The sequence below is a fragment of the Prionailurus bengalensis genome, chromosome D2 (assembly GCF_016509475.1).
Source record: "Prionailurus bengalensis isolate Pbe53 chromosome D2, Fcat_Pben_1.1_paternal_pri, whole genome shotgun sequence".
NCBI lineage: Eukaryota > Metazoa > Chordata > Mammalia > Carnivora > Felidae > Prionailurus > Prionailurus bengalensis.
In genome coordinates, this window is record NC_057351.1 from 39486071 (window position 1) to 39504379 (window position 18309).

At 51.5% G+C, this 18309-nt stretch overlaps 1 protein-coding gene across 2 annotated transcripts in view; it reads left to right on the top strand.

Annotated features, from left to right (window-relative positions):
* Positions 1 to 18309, top strand: part of TSPAN14 (tetraspanin 14) — a 57462-nt gene that overhangs the window by 31277 nt on the left and 7876 nt on the right. For both annotated transcript variants that reach the window (XM_043596732.1, XM_043596733.1), the window contains exons 3-5: positions 13973 to 14023; positions 16058 to 16204; positions 17727 to 17897. In XM_043596732.1, coding sequence (XP_043452667.1) covers positions 13973 to 14023; positions 16058 to 16204; positions 17727 to 17897 — 369 coding nt within the window. The remainder of the gene's footprint in view (positions 1 to 13972; positions 14024 to 16057; positions 16205 to 17726; positions 17898 to 18309) is intronic.

Here is an 18309-nt window from a genome sequence, read left to right on the forward strand (position 1 = left end):
GGGCGCAGAGCCTTCAGGGAAGAGCATGGTGGGTTCAGCGGGGGGCACCCTGGTGCCAGTCTGGACTCTGACCCGCTCTGAGTGATACTGAGTAGTCTTCGCGTTTTCATTGTGAAATATCAATGGCACAGGCCTGCTGCCTGCCTCCCGAGGTTGCCGAAAATGTGTAAAACCCAATGCCAAGCTTTACCTCCTCAGAGACTCTGAGAAAGTATTCTTTTTTTACATAGAGCAAATACCAAAATTGAACAGTCTGACAAACCTCCATGTTCCCATCACGTGGCTTCAACAGTTACCAACTCATTAGCCAGTCTTTGAAAATTTATATCCTCCCCTGTCACCCTCGATTATTTTGAAGCAAAGCATAGGTTGTTTTGCACAGAGTGTTTTTGTATTTGTTTTGTTTCGATGAATTCGCAGTGCACAGCGGGACGGGACTACGGCTTTGCTGGCAGACCTGGGCCCAGCAGGCAGGTTCAGATATGCAGAAGCAACCTGTCATTTCCGTGCCCGATTCTAGGTGCTGGAACGAACACAAGGTTTTATTGGGCACTTGGCCCCGTTCAGAATTACTTGTGTACTAACACACACCTGTAACAGTTGAACAGGGTTTTTTGTTTTTTGTTTTTTTTTTTTTAAAGCTCCCTACCTACAGTTCGGGACTGAGATTTTTTCCCCAAGGGACCATTAATATTCGCTTGGGGTGAGAAATGTGGACGGAGCTGATGTGTGTGTACAGAGTGAGCATGGGGTTGGGCCTCATGCGGTTCTTCTCACGGGGCTGTCCGGGAAACAGTGCAGCATTCAAGGACACTAGCACTTTCTACTTAAAAAAAAAAAAAAAAAAATTGTATGTATGTACGTATTAATTATTTTTAAGTAGGCCCCATGCCCAATAGGGGCTCTACTCATGACCCTGAGATCAAGAGTTGCATGCGCTAGTGACTGACCCAGCCAGGTGCCCCTCTACCTTTTTCTTTTCCTTTTTCTTTTTTTTTTTTTTTTAAATTTTTTTTTTTCAACGTTTTTTATTTATTTTTGGGACAGTGAGAGACAGAGCATGAACGGGGGAGGGGCAGAGAGAGAGAGAGGGAGACACAGAATCGGAAACAGGCTCCAGGCTCCGAGCCATCAGCCCAGAGCCTGATGCGGGGCTCGAACTCACGGACCGCGAGATCGTGACCTGGCTGAAGTCGGACGCTTAACCGACTGCGCCACCCAGGCGCCCCTTCTTTTTTTTTTTTAATCATAGTCATTCTTTGCTTGTATTAGTGAGACCTGTTTCAAGTGCAGAATATCACTCTGACTTAAGAGAATGCAAATCAAAACCTCAAGGAGATACCAAATTACACCCATTAGGATGGCTGTTATTCTCACACACACACACACCCCAAAGTGGCAGATGTCGCCGAGGATGTGGAGAAATTGGAAGTCTCGTGCACTGTTGGTGGGAATGCAAACTGGTGTAGCCACTCTGGGAAACAGTAGGGAGGTTCCTCATAGTGTGAACAATAGAAGTACCGTAGGATCCAGCAATTCCGCACTTGGAATTGAAAGCAGAGTCTCAGAGAGCTATTTGCACACGTGTGTTCATAGCAGCGTTCTTCACAACGGCCAAAAGATAGAAGCAACTATCTTTTGCTTCCACCGAGCAAAAGCGTCTCGGTAGAGACGTCTACCGACAGATGAGTGAATCAACAAAATGTGCTCCGTATGTGCAATGGAATATTTTTCAGCCTTTGAAAAGGAAGGAAATTCTGACGCACGCCACCACATGGGTGAGTTCGAGGACATACGCCAAGTGAAATAAGCCCGTCACAAAGGGACAAATACTGTATGATCCCACCTATGTGCAGAACCTTGTAGTCAGAGGCTTCAGGATGGAAAGGAGAATGGTGGCGGCCAGGGGCCGGGGAGGGGAGAGTGGGGCGTTAGGGTTGAGTAGGGACCGAGCGCCGGTTTTGTTAGGCGGAGGCAATGCACAGTGCACAACACTGTGTACTGAGCGCCACTGAGCCCTACTTTTACGAATGGTTGCGGAGTTTACGTTTTATATTGCGTATACTTGGCCCCAATTCAGATGAAAAAGCAGTCTCCTTTGACTTGCAGGGGAGGGGCAGCTGGGTCAGGTAGACCCTGGAGGCGGCACCGGATAGAGCCCTTTTCTTTGTTCTCACCCCACCTGGTTCCAAAAAGAATTTGAGCTCTCTTGGTTTTGCTGAGTGAATCCTCTGGAGGGAATCATTCAGATGATGTCTGCAACCCCAGGATTGCTTCCCACCACAGCATTGAGTTCAATCTGCAGAGGTTCAGATAAAGCCCCTGCCTGGATCTATTTCAGAGATGGATTAAAAGTGGAGAACTGAGGCCCCTTGTGGCACAGACAATAAGCCTGTGTTACACGGGCCAGAGAGTCCCCCTGCCACTGGCCGCCGTAGCGACTCGGGCAGGTCTGGGCCGCAGCTTCCCTGCTTGCGAAGTGCGGGAATTGGCCTTCGAGCCCAATGGGCAGCCTGTTTCTAGGTGAGAGGAGAGTCGTGGGCATCTGTGCTGTGACCAGAGTGGCTTCAGGTGCCTTCCTTCAAAGTGACAAAGGCCTCCCCTGACGCGGGTGAATATGTAATTTATGGCTGGAGTCGGGAAACTTTTTAAGAGTGAAAGAGAGCTTATTAAGAGTTCTCAGACGTATCTCGGATGTATCTCAGGACTGTCCCAGGCAAACCAGGATGTGCGGTCACCCTACCTGAGAGAGGCCAAGCGAGTCTGCTGGGGAAGGACTGAGCCGGCAGCTCCCTCCCCCTCCCCCAGCATCTGTGTGGGTGGAGGGTTGTCTTCTCTGTGTCTGGACTTGACTGCGCTCCTCCTTTGATAGCGGACTCCCCACATCCTGCAGAGCTAATGTCTCTGGATCCCTCTGACTGACAGAGAGTTGCCCTTATTTGAGCTGAACTCTGTCCATGTAACACCAGACCCCAAGGCTTGACCCCTGGTGTCCATGTGGTTTCTCTGCTTCTGTCTCTGGGTGATTAGGTCAATCAAAAAGGGAAGTCCAGGGGCACCTGGGTGGCTCAGTTGGGTAAGCGTCCGACTTTGACTCGGGTCATGATCTCACAGTTTGTGGGTTCTAGCCCCACGTCGGGCTCTGTGCCAACGGTGTAGAACCTGCTTGGGATTCTCCCTCTCCCTCTCTCTGCCCCTCCTCCCCTTGCGCTTTCTCTCTCTCTCAAAAATAAGTACGTTAATTTAAAAAAAAGGAAAGTCTAGTGTTTTAATAATATGTGTAGTGTATTTTCACTTCCACTCCTGAGAAGTGGTACCTTTTTTCTCTTCAAGTTTTATTTAACAAACTTTTGTAATCGCATGGAAATTCTAGAAGCTTACCCAAGGCACCCCCGCTTCACCGAGTTCCCTCCTCAGGCTCCGTTCTGTCTTCAGTTGCACGTGGTCTCCCATCTTTGTGAGAGAATCCTTGTAGTCGTGAGGTCAGCGTTTTCACGTCAGCATCAGCTAGCCTAGAACATTCTAGGTCGCCACAGAGTCTTCTTGATTGTATTTTTGGAAATTCCCATATTGGACATTTCGGTTGTTTCCAATTTTTTTTTTTTTTTTTTTTACTATCCTAGATAAGGATGCAGTGACTGGTTAGTGTAATACAGATTCCTCCCTTTGGGCAAGACAGGGAAATTATTTGCTGGGATAGATTCCCAGGAGTGAGATTAAATGGGTCAGAAGGTGTGTATGCTGTTTTGACCTGACTGACATATTTATACTGTCAAAATTACTTCTCTCGAAGGGCTGCCCCAATTCATAGGAAATAGACTGCCTTATCTCTTGGCACATGGGGTGTGTGAGTGTGTATTTTTCTACATTTGCACTTGCCAAGTCAGAGGGCAAGATTGCTTAATCAGAGATTCCACTAGAACACCCTGATGCTTACTCCCTATAGGGCTTCAGCTCCTGATCTCCCTTGAGCACGTGGGAGGCTTGAGGAAGGGCCGCTCACGGGGCTCTGCGATGGTCATTGCCCAGCACATATGATTACTGAGTGCTCACAGGTTAGTGTCAAATCTGGGTAGCTGGTGGTGTGTATAACTATGCATCCTTCCCCAGTAAATGGAGGGGCATCCTTCCCCAGTTGGCATGCCCCAGTCTACTGCCGTGTCTTGTGTGTGGGAGTGCCCTATTCCTATCTTGGTTGTACCTTCTTTTTTTCCCAGAGACACTTTAAAAAAAATTTTTTTTTTTGATCTTTATTTATTTTTGAGAGAAAGAGAGAGACAGAGTTGAGAGCAGGGGAGGAGCAGAGACAGAGGGAGACACAGAATCCGAAGCAGGCTCCAGGATCCGAGCTGTCAGCACAGAGTCTGACGCGGGGCTCGAACCCGCGAACCGTGAGATCATGACCTGAGCCGAAGTCGGACGCTTAACCGACTGAGCCACCCAGGCGCCCCCCAGAAATACTTTTTAAATATCCCCCTTATTGAGGTGTAAATTCAATAGAATGGTATTTACTCACTTCAAGTACAGTTCCATGAGTTGACAGCTGTATACTCCATGAAACCACCATCATCCCAGCGAAGATAGAACACCTTTCTAGCACTTCAGAAACTTTTCTGTGCTCCTCTGCTGTCCTTCCCTTGTACCCCTTCCTCAGGCCACTGTCCATCTGCTTCCTGTCCCTCTTACAATTGACCCTCTCTCTTATCTGATTTCTTTTAGTTTAGGTCATGTTTCTCCCTTGTTCTTCTGTTTTTCGTTTCATTAATGTCTTTAAAGATGTTAAAATTATTGTATTAAAAATTTTTTTTAAATGTTTATTTTTGAGAGACAGAGCTCAGGTGGGGGAGGGGTAGAGAGAGAGGGAGACACAGAATCTGGAGCAGGCTCCGGGCTCTGAGCTGTCAGCACAGAGCCCAACGTAGGACTCCAACCCATGAACCGCGAGATTATGACCTGAGCCGAAGTCGGACGCTCAACCGACTGAGTCACCCAGGCGTCCCTTTAAAAATGATTTAAAATTTTATCTTGCAAATTGTAGTAAGACAGATATAACGATGTATCATTGGAATCATTTTTTCATGCATAGTGGTATTAAGTACATTCACCTTGCCGTGCAGCTATCCCCACCATCTGTTTCCAGTCTATTTCATTGATTTCTGTTCCTGTTTATATTATTTCCTCACTTTCCCCTACTTTAAGATTACTTTGTTGTTTTTTTTTTTCCTAGCTGCTTAAGGCAGAAGATTAGATCATTGATTTTAGATCTTCTTTCCTAGTATAGGTATTTGATGCTCTCTGTTTTCTGCATCCCACACATTTCTTTTTTTTTTTTTAATTTTTTTTTTTTAACGTTTATTTATTTTTGAGACAGAGAGAGACAGAACATGAACGGGGGAGGGGCAGAGAGAGAGGGAGACACAGAATCGGAAGCAGGCTCCAGGCCCTGAGCCATCAGCCCAGAGCCTGACGCGGGGCTTGAACTCCTGGATCGTGAGATCGTGACCTGAGCTGAAGTCGGACGCTTAACCGACTGAGCCACCCAGGCGCCCTGCATCCCACACATTTTGATATGTTTTCATTTCGTTGGTTAAAATACCTTGTATATGCATATTCTGTATGGAATGTATCCTTTCTTCCCTCTCCTGGCTCACTTCAACAGTTTTCTCTTTATTCCTGGATTTTGGTTTTATTATGATATGGGCTGGTGTGGTTTTCTTTATTCTGTTTGAGGTTCATTGGGCTTTTGGGATTTGTGGGTTTATAGTTGTCATCAGATTTCGGACTCCTTTGACCACTATTTCTTCAAATACACACCTCTCCCCTTTTTCTTCTCAGGCCCCTTATAGTCTCATGGGTCACTAAGGCTCTGTTCAGTGCCCCGCCCCAACCCCTGCCCCTGAGTTCAAATAATTTCTATTGCTTTGTCTTTAAATTGACTCATCCTTTTTTCTATAGTGTCCAATTGCTATTAAACCCATCTAGTGAATTCTTAACGTCCAGTGTTGTATTTTCTATTTCTAATAGTTCCATTTGGATCTTCTGTTTTCTATTTCTTTTCCTCATTATGTTTATGTTTCCCTTTAAGTCCTCAAGAATATGTACAATATCTGTGTTATTTAAAAAATTTTTTTATTAAAGATTTTTTAAAAGTTTTTATTTATTTATTTATTTATTTTTAATTTTTTTTTTTCAACGTTTATTTATTTTTGGGACAGAGAGAGACAGAGCATGAACGGGGGAGGGGCAGAGAGAGAGGGAGACACAGAATCGGAAGCAGGCTCCAGGCTCTGAGCCATCAGCCCAGAGCCCGACGCGGGGCTCAAACTCACGGACCGCGAGATCGTGACCTGGCTGAAGTCGGACGCTTAACCGACTGCGCCACCCAGGCGCCCAAGTTTTTATTTATTTTGAGAGAGAGCAAGAGAGAATGAGTTGGGGAGGGCAGAGAGAGAGAGAGGGAGAGAGAGAATCCCAAGCAGGCTCTGCACCGCCAGCCTAGAGCTGGACACGAGGCTTGAACTCAGGAACCGTGAGATTGTGACCTGAGCTGAAATCGTAAGACGGATACTTAACTGACTGAGCTACCCAGGCGCCCCTAAAATATCTGTTTTTAAAGTCTTAGCTAATTCCATCTCCTCTAATGTTTGTGTCTTTTTCTAGTTACTGAATATTTTTCCTTGTTATAGATCACATTTATTTTCCCTTCTTGCCCGTGTAGTACTGTTTTTTTTTTTTTTTTTTTAAAGTAGGCTCCATGTCCAATGTGGGGCTTGAAATCACAACCCTGAGATCGAGAGTAGCACGTTCTACTGACTGGGGCAGCCAGGCACTCCTGTCTAGTAGCTTTTGATCAGATGCTAGATGTTTTTCCTCTGAAGCATTCCTCTTGTTTTGGTCCGCTCAGGCTGCCATTACAAAATACCATAAACTTGCTGACTTAAATGACAGAAGTTTATTAATCTCTCACATTTCTGGAGGCTGCAAGTCTGAGATTGGGGTGACAGTATGGTTGGGTTCTGGGGAACGCTTTCTCGCTGGCTTCCCGACGGCTGCCTTCTTGCTGTGTCTACAGGGCAGAGAGTGCTCTTGTCTCTCTTCCTCTTATAAGGATACTAATCATGGAGGCCCCATCCTCATGACCTCATTTAACCTAAATTACCTCCCAAAGGCCCACCTCCAACTACCATCACATTGGGAATTAGGGCATCAACATTGGATTTTGGGGGACACAAACATTCAGTCCGTGACACCGCCTTTAACAGTGTAGTATCTTCTGAGTCTGACATTTTTTGTTAAATATTGCGTGTAAGATTCATTCACACTGTCGTATGTAGTTGTAGATCGTTGATTCTCGTTGTATAATAGTCCATTGTGGGGCTGTATCGTTTGGGATTTTTTACAGTTTTAGGCTACTATGACCTGTTCAGGTAATATAAAAACTATCCCAAGTTGGGGACACGAATTATAAGGATGCTCTGGGGTTTGTGTGGCCGAGCTAAAGGAAATCCTGTCTTTCATCTTGAGGTCCAGATGGTTTTGGTGTGATAGTTTAGTGCAGGATTTGGCAGACTACGGCTTGCAGGCCTGGCTCCCTGCCTGTTGCACATACAACTTAATTGGAACACAGCCCTGCCCATTCGTTTACATATTATCTATGGCTCCTTTCCTGCTATAAAAGCAGAGTTGAGTAGTTGAAACAGAGATCACCCAGCACAAGGCTGAAAATATTTACTATCTGGCCCTTTACAGAAATGTCAACCGCTGGCCTTAGTATTTTGGTTTTCTACCCACTGTTAATCACTGAACTGTGCCAGTAAGGGCAGAACCTTGGGAGAAGGTGAGGCTGAGGCTGGGTTGGGCTGGGGTTCCTTCTCTCTATTACCTGGAGAGCTGCCCGTAACCTCCCTTGGATGACTCTGCCCTTCCTCCTTCATTCCTTTCAAAGACCTTGACACAGTCTGATTCCTGGGTGGGGCTCGGGGTGGGCTGTCTGTTATCGGGAAACTCAGAGACATCTGTGGAAACCGCCCCCGGAGTCCTCTGGGTAGTCCTTACTTCTCACTGGGGCCCCTGGCGTGTGTTTGCTGGCTGTGCTGGGAAGGGCACACATGCTTCTTTTTTTCAGAACCGCCCTTCCGGCAAGAGGAAAAGCTGGTGTGTGATAGCTGTGTGACCCTGCGCAAGGCACCATCCTGCCCTGGGCTCTGTTTCCCTCTGTAATGAGGAAGCTGGGCTCCAGCATCCCTTCCGGCTCCCAGACCTTCCAGACTCCCACAGGGAAGTGGCTTAGTTCAGACTCTCTGAATGTGGGACTACTTGAAGGAGGCATCCCCTGCATTGGTGATGGTTCAGAGTGGCTACAGTCTAGAGGGGTGAGGCTTCCTAACCCCACAGATAATCCTGAGACTCCCCTTCAGCCACCTGGGCTCTCAGGGTGAGGTTGGGCCCAGCATGTGTGCCCTCTGGCGTTCTTTCTGGCCAATAACTTGTATCGTTAGCATTTCAAGTGACTGGAACATCTCTGGTGTTCTCGGAACTCCGGCTCTAGGGTCAGAATCTCCTGTTCTGGAGAGCGCCAGGACCACGGGTCTCTGCCTGGCATGATTTGTGATGGCAAAGCTTAGGCAGCGGAAGGTATACAGGCCTTTGGAGATGATTTGCCTCCCAACTGCTCGGTTTTGCAGATTGGCAAACTGAGGTCCAAGAGAGGGATGGCTTGCTCAAAGCCACAGGGTGAATTAGAAACAGAGCTGAGATTCTCTTATAGCTTCTTCCACTCTCTGTCCTGTTTTCTTTCCATCATTCTTTCTTATCTTGCTTCAAAAGCCTCCGGAGACCCTGTTTCCCTAAACTCTAATTCACTGTTGTCTCCTGAGACCCAATAAAAGAGATGCCTCTGGAAAGGAGGACTTTGTCTTAGGACAAAGTCTCGAGCTGGGAGCTATTGGGGGTTGGGCACAGAGACTTTCAGTCCAAAGGCTGGTGGCATCTGGAAGGCCCCTCCATGCCTCTGCTCTGCTCCCCTCCCCTGCAGGAGGGCCAGGCTCACTTGGACTGGCTCCACGCCCTGGGGTGAGCATGTCACGTGTGATTCTTAGAACCCTCCTATGACCCAGAAGGGGTTGTCCCCATTTTCTAGAGGAAGTCATAGGCACAGAGAGCTCCTGGACTTGGCATGAAGTCCTGTCTCCAGGAAGTTGCAGAGTGGAGACTAGAACCAGGACCAGCTGACTTGTGCTGTTTGTTCAGCACTGGTCTGGTCTGCTTTGAGTTTGGCTTCCTCTCCAGTGTCCTTCTGGGTTTTTCTCTAGGACTCCCGTAGGCATGTCAGCCTACTGACAGCCGGGGGATTTGCAAGAACCACAGGCCAGTGGGCAGAGCCTGAAAAGGTTGCGTTGCTGCTGGTGGTTTGCCTTGAACTCACTGCACAAAGGGCTCTGGACCTGCAAGAATTGCCTAAGTACGTTGACACACACCGAAATGCAGTCTTGCAAGAGGCTAAGGCCGCTAAATTGTGGGTGATCAGGGGCTGCTTTTGAGCTGCTTGGTGTTGGCACCCTCCTCCCGTCCAGCCGGGCCTGGCCAGGTGTCTACACTTTCACTGTCACTTGAACGTGCTTGGGTGAGGTGCCACAGGCTTGCTCACATGGTGAGCAGATTCTGTGTGTCTCCCAGCCCAGGAGTGCCCCAAGAGGTGCCCTCACCTAATTCCGTGGGGGGGGGGTGGGGGGGGGTGGGGAGGCTTTGCCTAGGGTGGAGAGGTCTGTAGCATTTACAGTGACACCCAAAGAGGCCCTGCTCCCCGGCCACCCACCCACTCTAGTTGGGACACAGAATGAGCCTCACCACCCGAGGATACGGGTGGTTGGCTTCAGAGTTACACGGCCCCAAGCCCCTTCTGTGGAACCCCTGTGCCATCGGGCCCCCATGCCTGCTCCTGTGGTGGAAAGCTCTGGCTGCCGCTTGCTGTTTCTGGCCTGGGGGTCGGTGGGATAACGTGCTGGCAGGAGGGTCAGAGACGCCTGGGTCTGGTTCTAACCCTGCCACCAGCCAGCTCTGTGACTTCGGGCAAAGAACCGAATTGTTCTGCCTCTGAGCTTTCCTGTTTGAAAGATGGGGTAATAGCGCCAGTATTACAGGGTGTGGAAGGGGCCCTTTCAGTATATTAAGTGTTTAACACAGAAAAGAGCGGTCCTGCTTGCCATGGTGACCACAGTGGTGTGCATACCTCATGGTCCAAGGCCGGCCTCCCTTTGGGCTTAGCAGGAATTAGGCCCCATCCTTTGGGAGGGAATTTGATCAGGTCATAAAAGAGAGACAAAGGAGGTTACTCGGAATCTGGAAAGCACCCAGCTGAACTGTCACTCCCAGATGGTTGGCAGCCAGGGACAACAGCCCTGCCCCATGGACCATCTGCCCCAGAGAGATCCAGAGAAGAGGCCCCGTTGGGAGCTGGGTTAAGCTGGCCAGTGTCCTGTCCTGGCTCTTCCACGGGGCTGTCGGGTGAGCTCCCAGACAGGCCACTTCCCCTGTCTGGTCCTCCGTCAGTCCCCTCATCTCTAGAATGACTATCGGCCCCCAAAGTTCCTGCCTGGGGCCAGTGTTCACATAACCCATGATCTAACATGTGATCCCACCACGCTGCGGGTTCCTCCTGTCTTTCTGATGCAAGTTAACTTTAGTTCTTTTTTAAAACAGAATGGAACAAACCATGAGCCCTTTTCTTAGTGCCCAGTTGTTGTGAGAGAAGGAAATCTGTGCTTCAGTGGAGGGAGCTGGCCATGACTCAGCCAGAGGTCTTTGGGGGTTGGCGGGGGTGGGAGGGGGGATGGCAGGATTCTCTCACTGCCCTCCATGGTGCCAGGTGGTAGGCAGGCTGTCGTGGAAAGCGGCCAGGCAGGGGCGTAGGGAAGGACAAGCCTCCAGGCCCTGTCCTGATCCTAATGCCTCTGTAGGACTTGATGATGGACTTGGGCCACACTGGGCTTTTGCTTGACCCTCATTTGCTCTGAATGCATTTGGAGGGAATTAGACCCGGGAGCATGTCTGGGAGGAGAGCCGGAGACCGCGGGCAAGGACCACCCTGGTCTTGGAGCCCTGGCGACTCACTCACTTGTGCCTAGTCTGTACCTAACATAGCCAAGTCCTTCTCCAAGTTCTTGGGATCCAACCCTGAGCGAAACAGAAAACATCTCTGGGCTTAAGTGGGAGAGGCACAACAGACAGACATACAGCTCACGTGGTCCACGGGAAGTGCCGTGAAGAAAATCAAGCAGAAAAGGAGGTCAGGACTGAAAGATGGAGAGCTGTCCACCTCGGGCGGTCTCTGAGGAGGTGAAATGAGGAGACCTGAGTGAAGTGAGGGAGGAAGCCCGAAAGGGACATGGAGGAACATTCTGGGCTGAGGGAAGGGACGAGTTTGGCGAGTTCCAGAAACAGTAACAATGCCAGGCTGGCCCGGAGAGTAGAGTTGTATGAGCCAAAGCCTGGCTGCCTAGGCCCTGGTGGGCCATGGCAAGGAGTTTTATTCTAAGTGTAAAAGGAAGTGAGTTGGAGAGTTTTGAGGAGGGGGGTTACCCGATGTATGGTTTTTTTTTTTTTTTTCAACGTTTATTTATTTTTGGGACAGAGAGAGACAGAGCATGAACGGGGGAGGGTCAGAGAGAGAGGGAGACACAGAATCGGAAACAGGCTCCGGGCTCCGAGCCATCCGCCCAGAGCCCGACGCGGGGCTCGAACTCACGGACCGCGAGATTGTGACCTGGCTGAAGTCGGACGCTCAACCGACTGCGCCACCCAGGCGCCCCATCGATGTATGTTTTTAAAGGATTGCTCTAGTTGCTTAGGGACCTGTGAGGAGGTGCCTGCAGGATCCAGACCTGCAGGGGTGGAGCATGGACAGGTAGGAGCAGAGAGGGAGAGAGTGTCCGATGCACTAAGTATTTTGAAGGTACAACCAACAGAGGGCAGGGTGAATGGGAGTCGGGTAGAAAGAGGCATCAGGCATGAGAGGTGTAGGTTTTCTGATCTAAACAACGGAGTAGGTGGCCGTGGTACCATTTAATGAGAAGGGGAAGAGTTGGCAGGGGCTGGGGCTGGGAGAGCCAGTGTCACCCATCATATGTGGACAAGTCAGGTGGACATAGGATATTTGACCCGGGAGCCGCTATGGCTGGAGATTGGGATTTATGGGTCAGCTGTGTAGACATGCTATGTCAGGCCATGTGACTTATGGCCTCACCTAGAGGACGCCGGGGAGGACAAGGAGGCCCAGACTGAGGCCAGCGTGTGGATGTTCCTGGAGGAGGACGAGCCAGCAGGGGAGGCTGAGGAGTGACAGCACTATGTGCCCCCAAAGCTGAGTGCCTTAGTGTAGGAGGGAAGCTGTGTGTCTGGTCAGGTCAAATAAAGTGGAAAAAAAAAAAAAAAAAAAAGACTTGACCTCCAGCTCTGGCAAGAGGGTCAGTCACTGGGGACCTGGCGGAATGGCGGGGAGGGAAGTCTGCAGCATTCAATGGGCAGTGATGGGTCACCTTTGGGCTTGTCTGCCCCTGCAGCATAGATACTGGGGAGGGAAAGGAACTAGTTAATTCCATCAACTAGTTAATTCATTGGGAGGACTGAAAAGTAGAAAAACCGATGTGTGGTATACACAGGACTGTGTGTCGCTCCCTGGAGTGCGAGCCCCAGGCGGGCAGGGGGGCTCTGCCTGCAGGCCCCAGAGCTTGAGACGGTGCCCGGCACTGAAGATATACTCACGCAATACTAGTTGAATGACGTGGGGTCTAGGCCCTTCTGCACTGCGTGGTGTTTTGATCTTGGCCCTCTTGGGGCCTGTGTTCTGCTTTGTAAAACAGATCAGGTCCAGGCAGGGCATCTTCACAGGGGGCCCACAGACTGCTGTGGGACCCAGCCTCGAGGAGCCTGTGAACTCTCTGAAATTCCATCCAGAATCTTGGGCACGGAAGCATTTTCTGAAGGTGGTCTGTGATTCCAAAGAGGTTGAGACCTCCCGGGGCTTTCTTTAAAGGGCCTCTCCTTCCCACTCCAGCCTCCTGGGGCCAGCAGTGAACATAGGAGGCAGGAGTGTCTTAAAGTGTGAGAATATGCCTCGGAAAGGTGGGTTCTAGACAGACATAGCCCTGTTGTGTACCGTGAGGTAATAATGAATGGCAGCCAGATGCCAGCATAAAGTACTTAAGCAGAAAAGTAGGCAGCTTAATTTTCAGAGACCAGGTGTTTTGTTTTATATGGAAAAATCTTCTCTGGTTCAGGAACCTGTGTGGTGCCTGGGGGGTGGGGGGGCTCTTTCTTCGTACACGTGAGGCAGCCTAGCCCCGGTGGGATTGGGGGGTGCTCCCTTTCTGGGGTGAATGCACTGTTTAGCACAGGCCTATTTTAATTCAGTAACGAATAACCCAGTAACTAATAACACGGAGCACAGTTGTGCCCCTGGGCTCTGCGTCCCCCACAGCGGTGCCTGGTCCTCTGGAGAGAGGCTCACCTGCTCTGGGGACCTGTGAGCGCACCTGGGGAGCTGTCACAGAGGGCGACATCGTCTTCTACACCAGATTGTGCATTGAAATGAGTTGGTGGGCTTTCAGAATGTGGAAGAAACAGGGCAGGGCCCGATGTCTCTGCATAGTTTTTCCAGGACAGACTCTGCTCTGAGATCTTCACCTCTGGTCTCTGGAGCACAGGGGCTACTGGGGTTGAAGTTTGTCCAAATGTTCAGGGAAGGTAGGTGCGGGTTAGCCAGAATGCCTTGCCATCTGTTGGCCCCCGGGTGCAGTTCCTGTCATCTGCAGGGACGGAGGGCTTGCCTTACCCCCGTGCCGCCTGCATGGATATGAGCCGGGAGCATCCCTTGACTAGCGGTGTGGACGCTCCTCTAAGAAGCACGTTCATGGTGCTGCTTTTGGACCTAACTAACTCTCTCTCCCTCTCTCCCTCCTTTCCCCCCTCCCCGCAGTTGGCTGGAGTTGTCTTCCTTGGAGTCGGACTGTGGGCATGGAGCGAAAAGGTAGGTGTCCCTGTTACTGGGACCCTGGACATCAGGTAGCCCAGACCAGGTTTGTTCAGCTTAAATTGTTCCTTATTCCAGACTCCTCCCCGACAAACATTTCTTGCACGCAGTAATGGTTTGTAGCCATTAATCATCACACAGCCAGCTCTGAGAGATAGTTGTGACGAAAACTCCTGGGGTCCTGTGACTGGCTATGCTTCCCCATGGTAGGGTCGCTGCTCAAGGCCAGGACTGGGCTGGTTGGGTATTTGAGCTCCATGAGTGTGGGGAGCCCTCTCTCCTGTTCTCAGAAGCCTCAGATGGCCCTGGGGGCTTGTCTGCAGCTGTGTCCAGGGCCGGCCTGGGGCCACCTTCTGCTCTTGTCTGTGCCTCTGGTAGCCAGCAGGTCCCTGAACACAGTTGTGTTTATTCCTGAAGTTCTTGTCCTGAGATCAAGGAGCAGGGCTGTGTTAACACGCCCCCTGGGTGCCCTGTGGGGCCGAGGCAGGTCTTTACATACCTGTGAACCTCCTCGCCCTGCCTGTGCAAGAGAGGTGAGGCGGGGAGAGTGGGCTCTTACTGTCAGGAAGGACAGGGGCAGTTGAAGCTTTGAAGGGGGGGGAATGAGACCCGTGAGCTGCAGTACCACTTTCTGCTCCGCGGGTGTGTGTGTGCTTGGTGGGGGGGGGGGGGGGGGGTTCAAGAGAGCTGGAGAGGATCCTCACTACAGGGAGGGCAGAATAGGGGAGGGAGTAGGAGCAAGGTGGACTGGGTCAGGCTCCTGCCTGGGAACTAAGGCATCCTCTTGAGGCTCAGGCCCAGAACCCTCTGTTTCTTCAGTGGAACCTCCCTTTGCTTTCTGGAAAGGAGGCAGGGCGCTTAGATCTCTGGCTTTCTTGCCATGGCCTTAGGAACTGAATATGGCCTGCCTTTGGGTTTGGGCATCTTCAAGGTGGCCTGTGAACCCCTAAAGGGCGGGGGGCTGAGGTGCAATGTCACTTTGCCCTACTGACAAACCCTGCAAGCCGGTGCAAACCATGACTCCTAGCGCCACCGTGTGGCCACCGCCTGCACAGCAGCAGCTCCCCTGGCCGAGCCCTGAGCAGAGAGGCCTGGCTCCCCCTGCTCTTTTCTTCTTCCTCCTCTGAATCCTGGAGAACTGCTCTGTCCGTTTTGGGTCACACTAGCCACATGTGACTGTATGTATTTAAATTAGTTAAAATGAAACACGAATGAAAATTCGGTTCCTCAGTTCCACTCAGGTGCTCAATAGCACGGGTGACCAGTGGCTACCATTTTGGACAGTGCAGATGTAGGACCCCTCCCATCATCACCAAAGGTTTTATGGACAGCGCTGCTTTCGTCTGCCTTTGGCGGGTGTTTTCCACAAGAATGTTCATACTGAAGCTGGTTTCATGTCAGGAGAGTGGGCTTCTCCCTGAACTGAGTGCAGAGTAAGCTGCCAATGGCCAGAGGCCAGGGTGAGGGTGTGGCCCTAAGGTGCCTTGACCGTAGGCCATAGGGTTCTCCGGCACCCCTTCCCCACTCCAGGTCTGGCATAGGCACCCTGCAGGCTACAAAAAAAGCGTGGGGTCTGCCTGGTAGGAACTCGTAGCCAAGGTGGAGCCCAGGAATGCTCCATATGAGGGTCCTGGGAGCTGAGGTGCTCTGGGCTGGCTTTTATTTTTTTTATTATTATTTTTTTTTCAACGTTTATTTATTTTTTTTGGGACAGAGAGAGACAGAGCATGAACGGGGGAGGGGCAGAGAGAGAGGGAGACACAGAATCGGAAACAGGCTTCAGGCTCCGAGCCATCAGCCCAGAGCCTGACGCGGGGCTCGAACTCACGGACCGCGAGATCGTGACCTGGCTGAAGTCGGACGCTTAACCGACTGCGCCACCCAGGCGCCCCTGGGCTGGCTTTTAATAGGAGGATTGAGCCTTCTAAGACAGGTCCCTGCCCTCATTTTCTCTCTGGACACCACCCAGCCCCCCAGGGCACCCCTGACTCCCCGAGGCTGATGTTGCCCTGCCTTCTCTGCCTCTTTCAGGGGGTGCTGTCCGACCTCACCAAAGTGACCCGGCTGCACGGAATCGACCCTGTCGTGCTGGTCCTGATGGTGGGCGTGGTGATGTTCACGCTGGGGTTCGCTGGCTGCGTGGGGGCCCTGCGGGAGAACATCTGCCTGCTCAAGTTTGTGAGTGGCCCCGGATACAGGGGTGGGAGAGGGCTGGGAGGTAGGGGTGCAGGCTCTGCTGGGCAAGCTTATACCTTATCTGGTCGGAGGGGGCCCAGCAGTGCGGGCAGGAGGCCACCTTTGGTGTCACCTAATGGTAAGATTTCAGGGAGCACTCAGATGAGCTAGCTCCTCGTACCTGGAGAAGTTGGGCCGCTCTGGTTTTCAGCTCCTAGAGGCAAGAGATGGCCAAGCAGGGGCCTCCTCTCCCCCTCCCTTGCTTTTCACTTCCCTCAGAAGTTCTAAAGGCATTGTTCGCCACTCACCTTCGCCCTTCTTGGCTAAGATCAGACGATGTTGCCAGTAAAGTTAGGAAATCATTTCCCTCCTCCAGGGTGTGTGAATCTGTTGGGATGTGCGATGCAGAATCCTTCATTTCCTGGCAGCACTGCGAGTTACTAAGAATTTGGTTTTATATTTAGATACAAATTCATGTTGAAGTGCATTCAGTTAAAATTAAATAGCACCTGGTGGGGAAAACACCTAATCGTGTTTTGCAATATATTATTTGTCGAAGTGATTAGATCAAGCATCTCTTTCTTGGGCTTAATTGAAGAAGCAGAACACGGTCGGTTTGGTTTTTTTCCCCCTAATTTTGTTTTCTATTAAAAATATTGCATTTAGTATCTTCCCTCTGTGTGCATGGAGGTTGGGTTTCAGAGGGCCTTCTGCGTGTGCGAGGGTGTATGCGCGTGTGCGCGGTTGTTTCCCTTCTGTCTTAACTCTGAGACCTTCACCCGCTGTGGCATGAGCTCAGTGTGACCAGTAATGATCATGGCCGGGGGAGTGTGCGCACGCCGCAGGCCAGAGGTCTGCCTGATGGGAGGGGTGTGGGGCTGTGGTGGACCCTTGCAGGATGCCCCACGGCTGTCACAGACAGGGGCTCTGCGCTTCTGGAGAAGTCTTGACGCGTGCGGAGTAGGTAGTGGTAACGTCGGCGACTCCGGAGTTGTGAACACACCTGCCAGGGAACTCAGGTGTCCTGCGTGAGCAGTGTGCTCTCAAGCAAGCCACACGCCCGAGTGAGCCTCAGTTTCCGTGTCCCTACAGTGCGGGTGACGGGTTAGATTTCTAGCAACGTGGATGGTTGCGTGTGCGAGGAGAGTGGTCAGGTACTGTGTCTGGGGCACAGGCTGTGCCCTAAAGGAGCTGCTTGCCTGGTGGAGGAGGTTAGCCACTCGTTTCCGGGATGGGGTTTCCTGCAGGGGAGAGGGAGACTCCTTCCCAGGAAGTGGGTGACACCGTGGCTTGGAGCTGTCTCTTCCTTTCCCTCACCTGACTCTTAGCCATGCTGCAGGGATGTGGGTAGGGATGCGTTATCTCTGTGTACAGGCAGGGCGGGGTTGCCAGCCCGTAACATGGGATTCCTGGGGCTCCAGCGCCGGTCTCCTGGCGGCAGGCGGTGGACTTGGGTCTGACGAGGGTTCGCGCCTGGCCTGGAGGCTACAAATGTGATGACTCTCCCACCCTCGTCCCCATGCAGTTCTGTGGCACCATCGTGCTCATCTTCTTCCTGGAGCTGGCCGTGGCCGTGCTGGCCTTCCTCTTCCAGGACTGGGTGCGGGACCGGTTCCGGGAGTTCTTCGAGAGCAACATCAGATCCTACCGGGACGACATTGACCTGCAGAACCTCATTGACTCCCTGCAGAAAGCTGTAAGCACCACCCATGCTGGCCTCCCCAGCAGAGCCCGGGCTTCCCACCTATGCCTGCCGTCCAGGCTGGGCTGGGGCGGGGGGGAGTGCAGGGAGGCCCTGGGAGGTGCCGCTCCTGCCTCTGGTCGGTTTAGCTTTGCCTGCTCATGGGTGCCTGGCGGCTCAGGCGTGTTCGCAGGGTGCTCGCCCCCATTTGCATCGGGCGGGCATTCCAGCAGCTCCAGTGGCCACCCTCCCCCAGGGGCCCAGATCTCTCCAGCCCTGGCCTCACAGGCGGCCGCAGGTCCCTAGGCGCTACGGGTACCGAGGGGTGGAGCGTCTCCCCCCACAGGCCCATGACTCACTGTCTGAGGCTATTCCTGTCCCCTTCCTCCCGGGGACCTTTTCCCCTTCCTGTTTAAGAGGGCAGAAC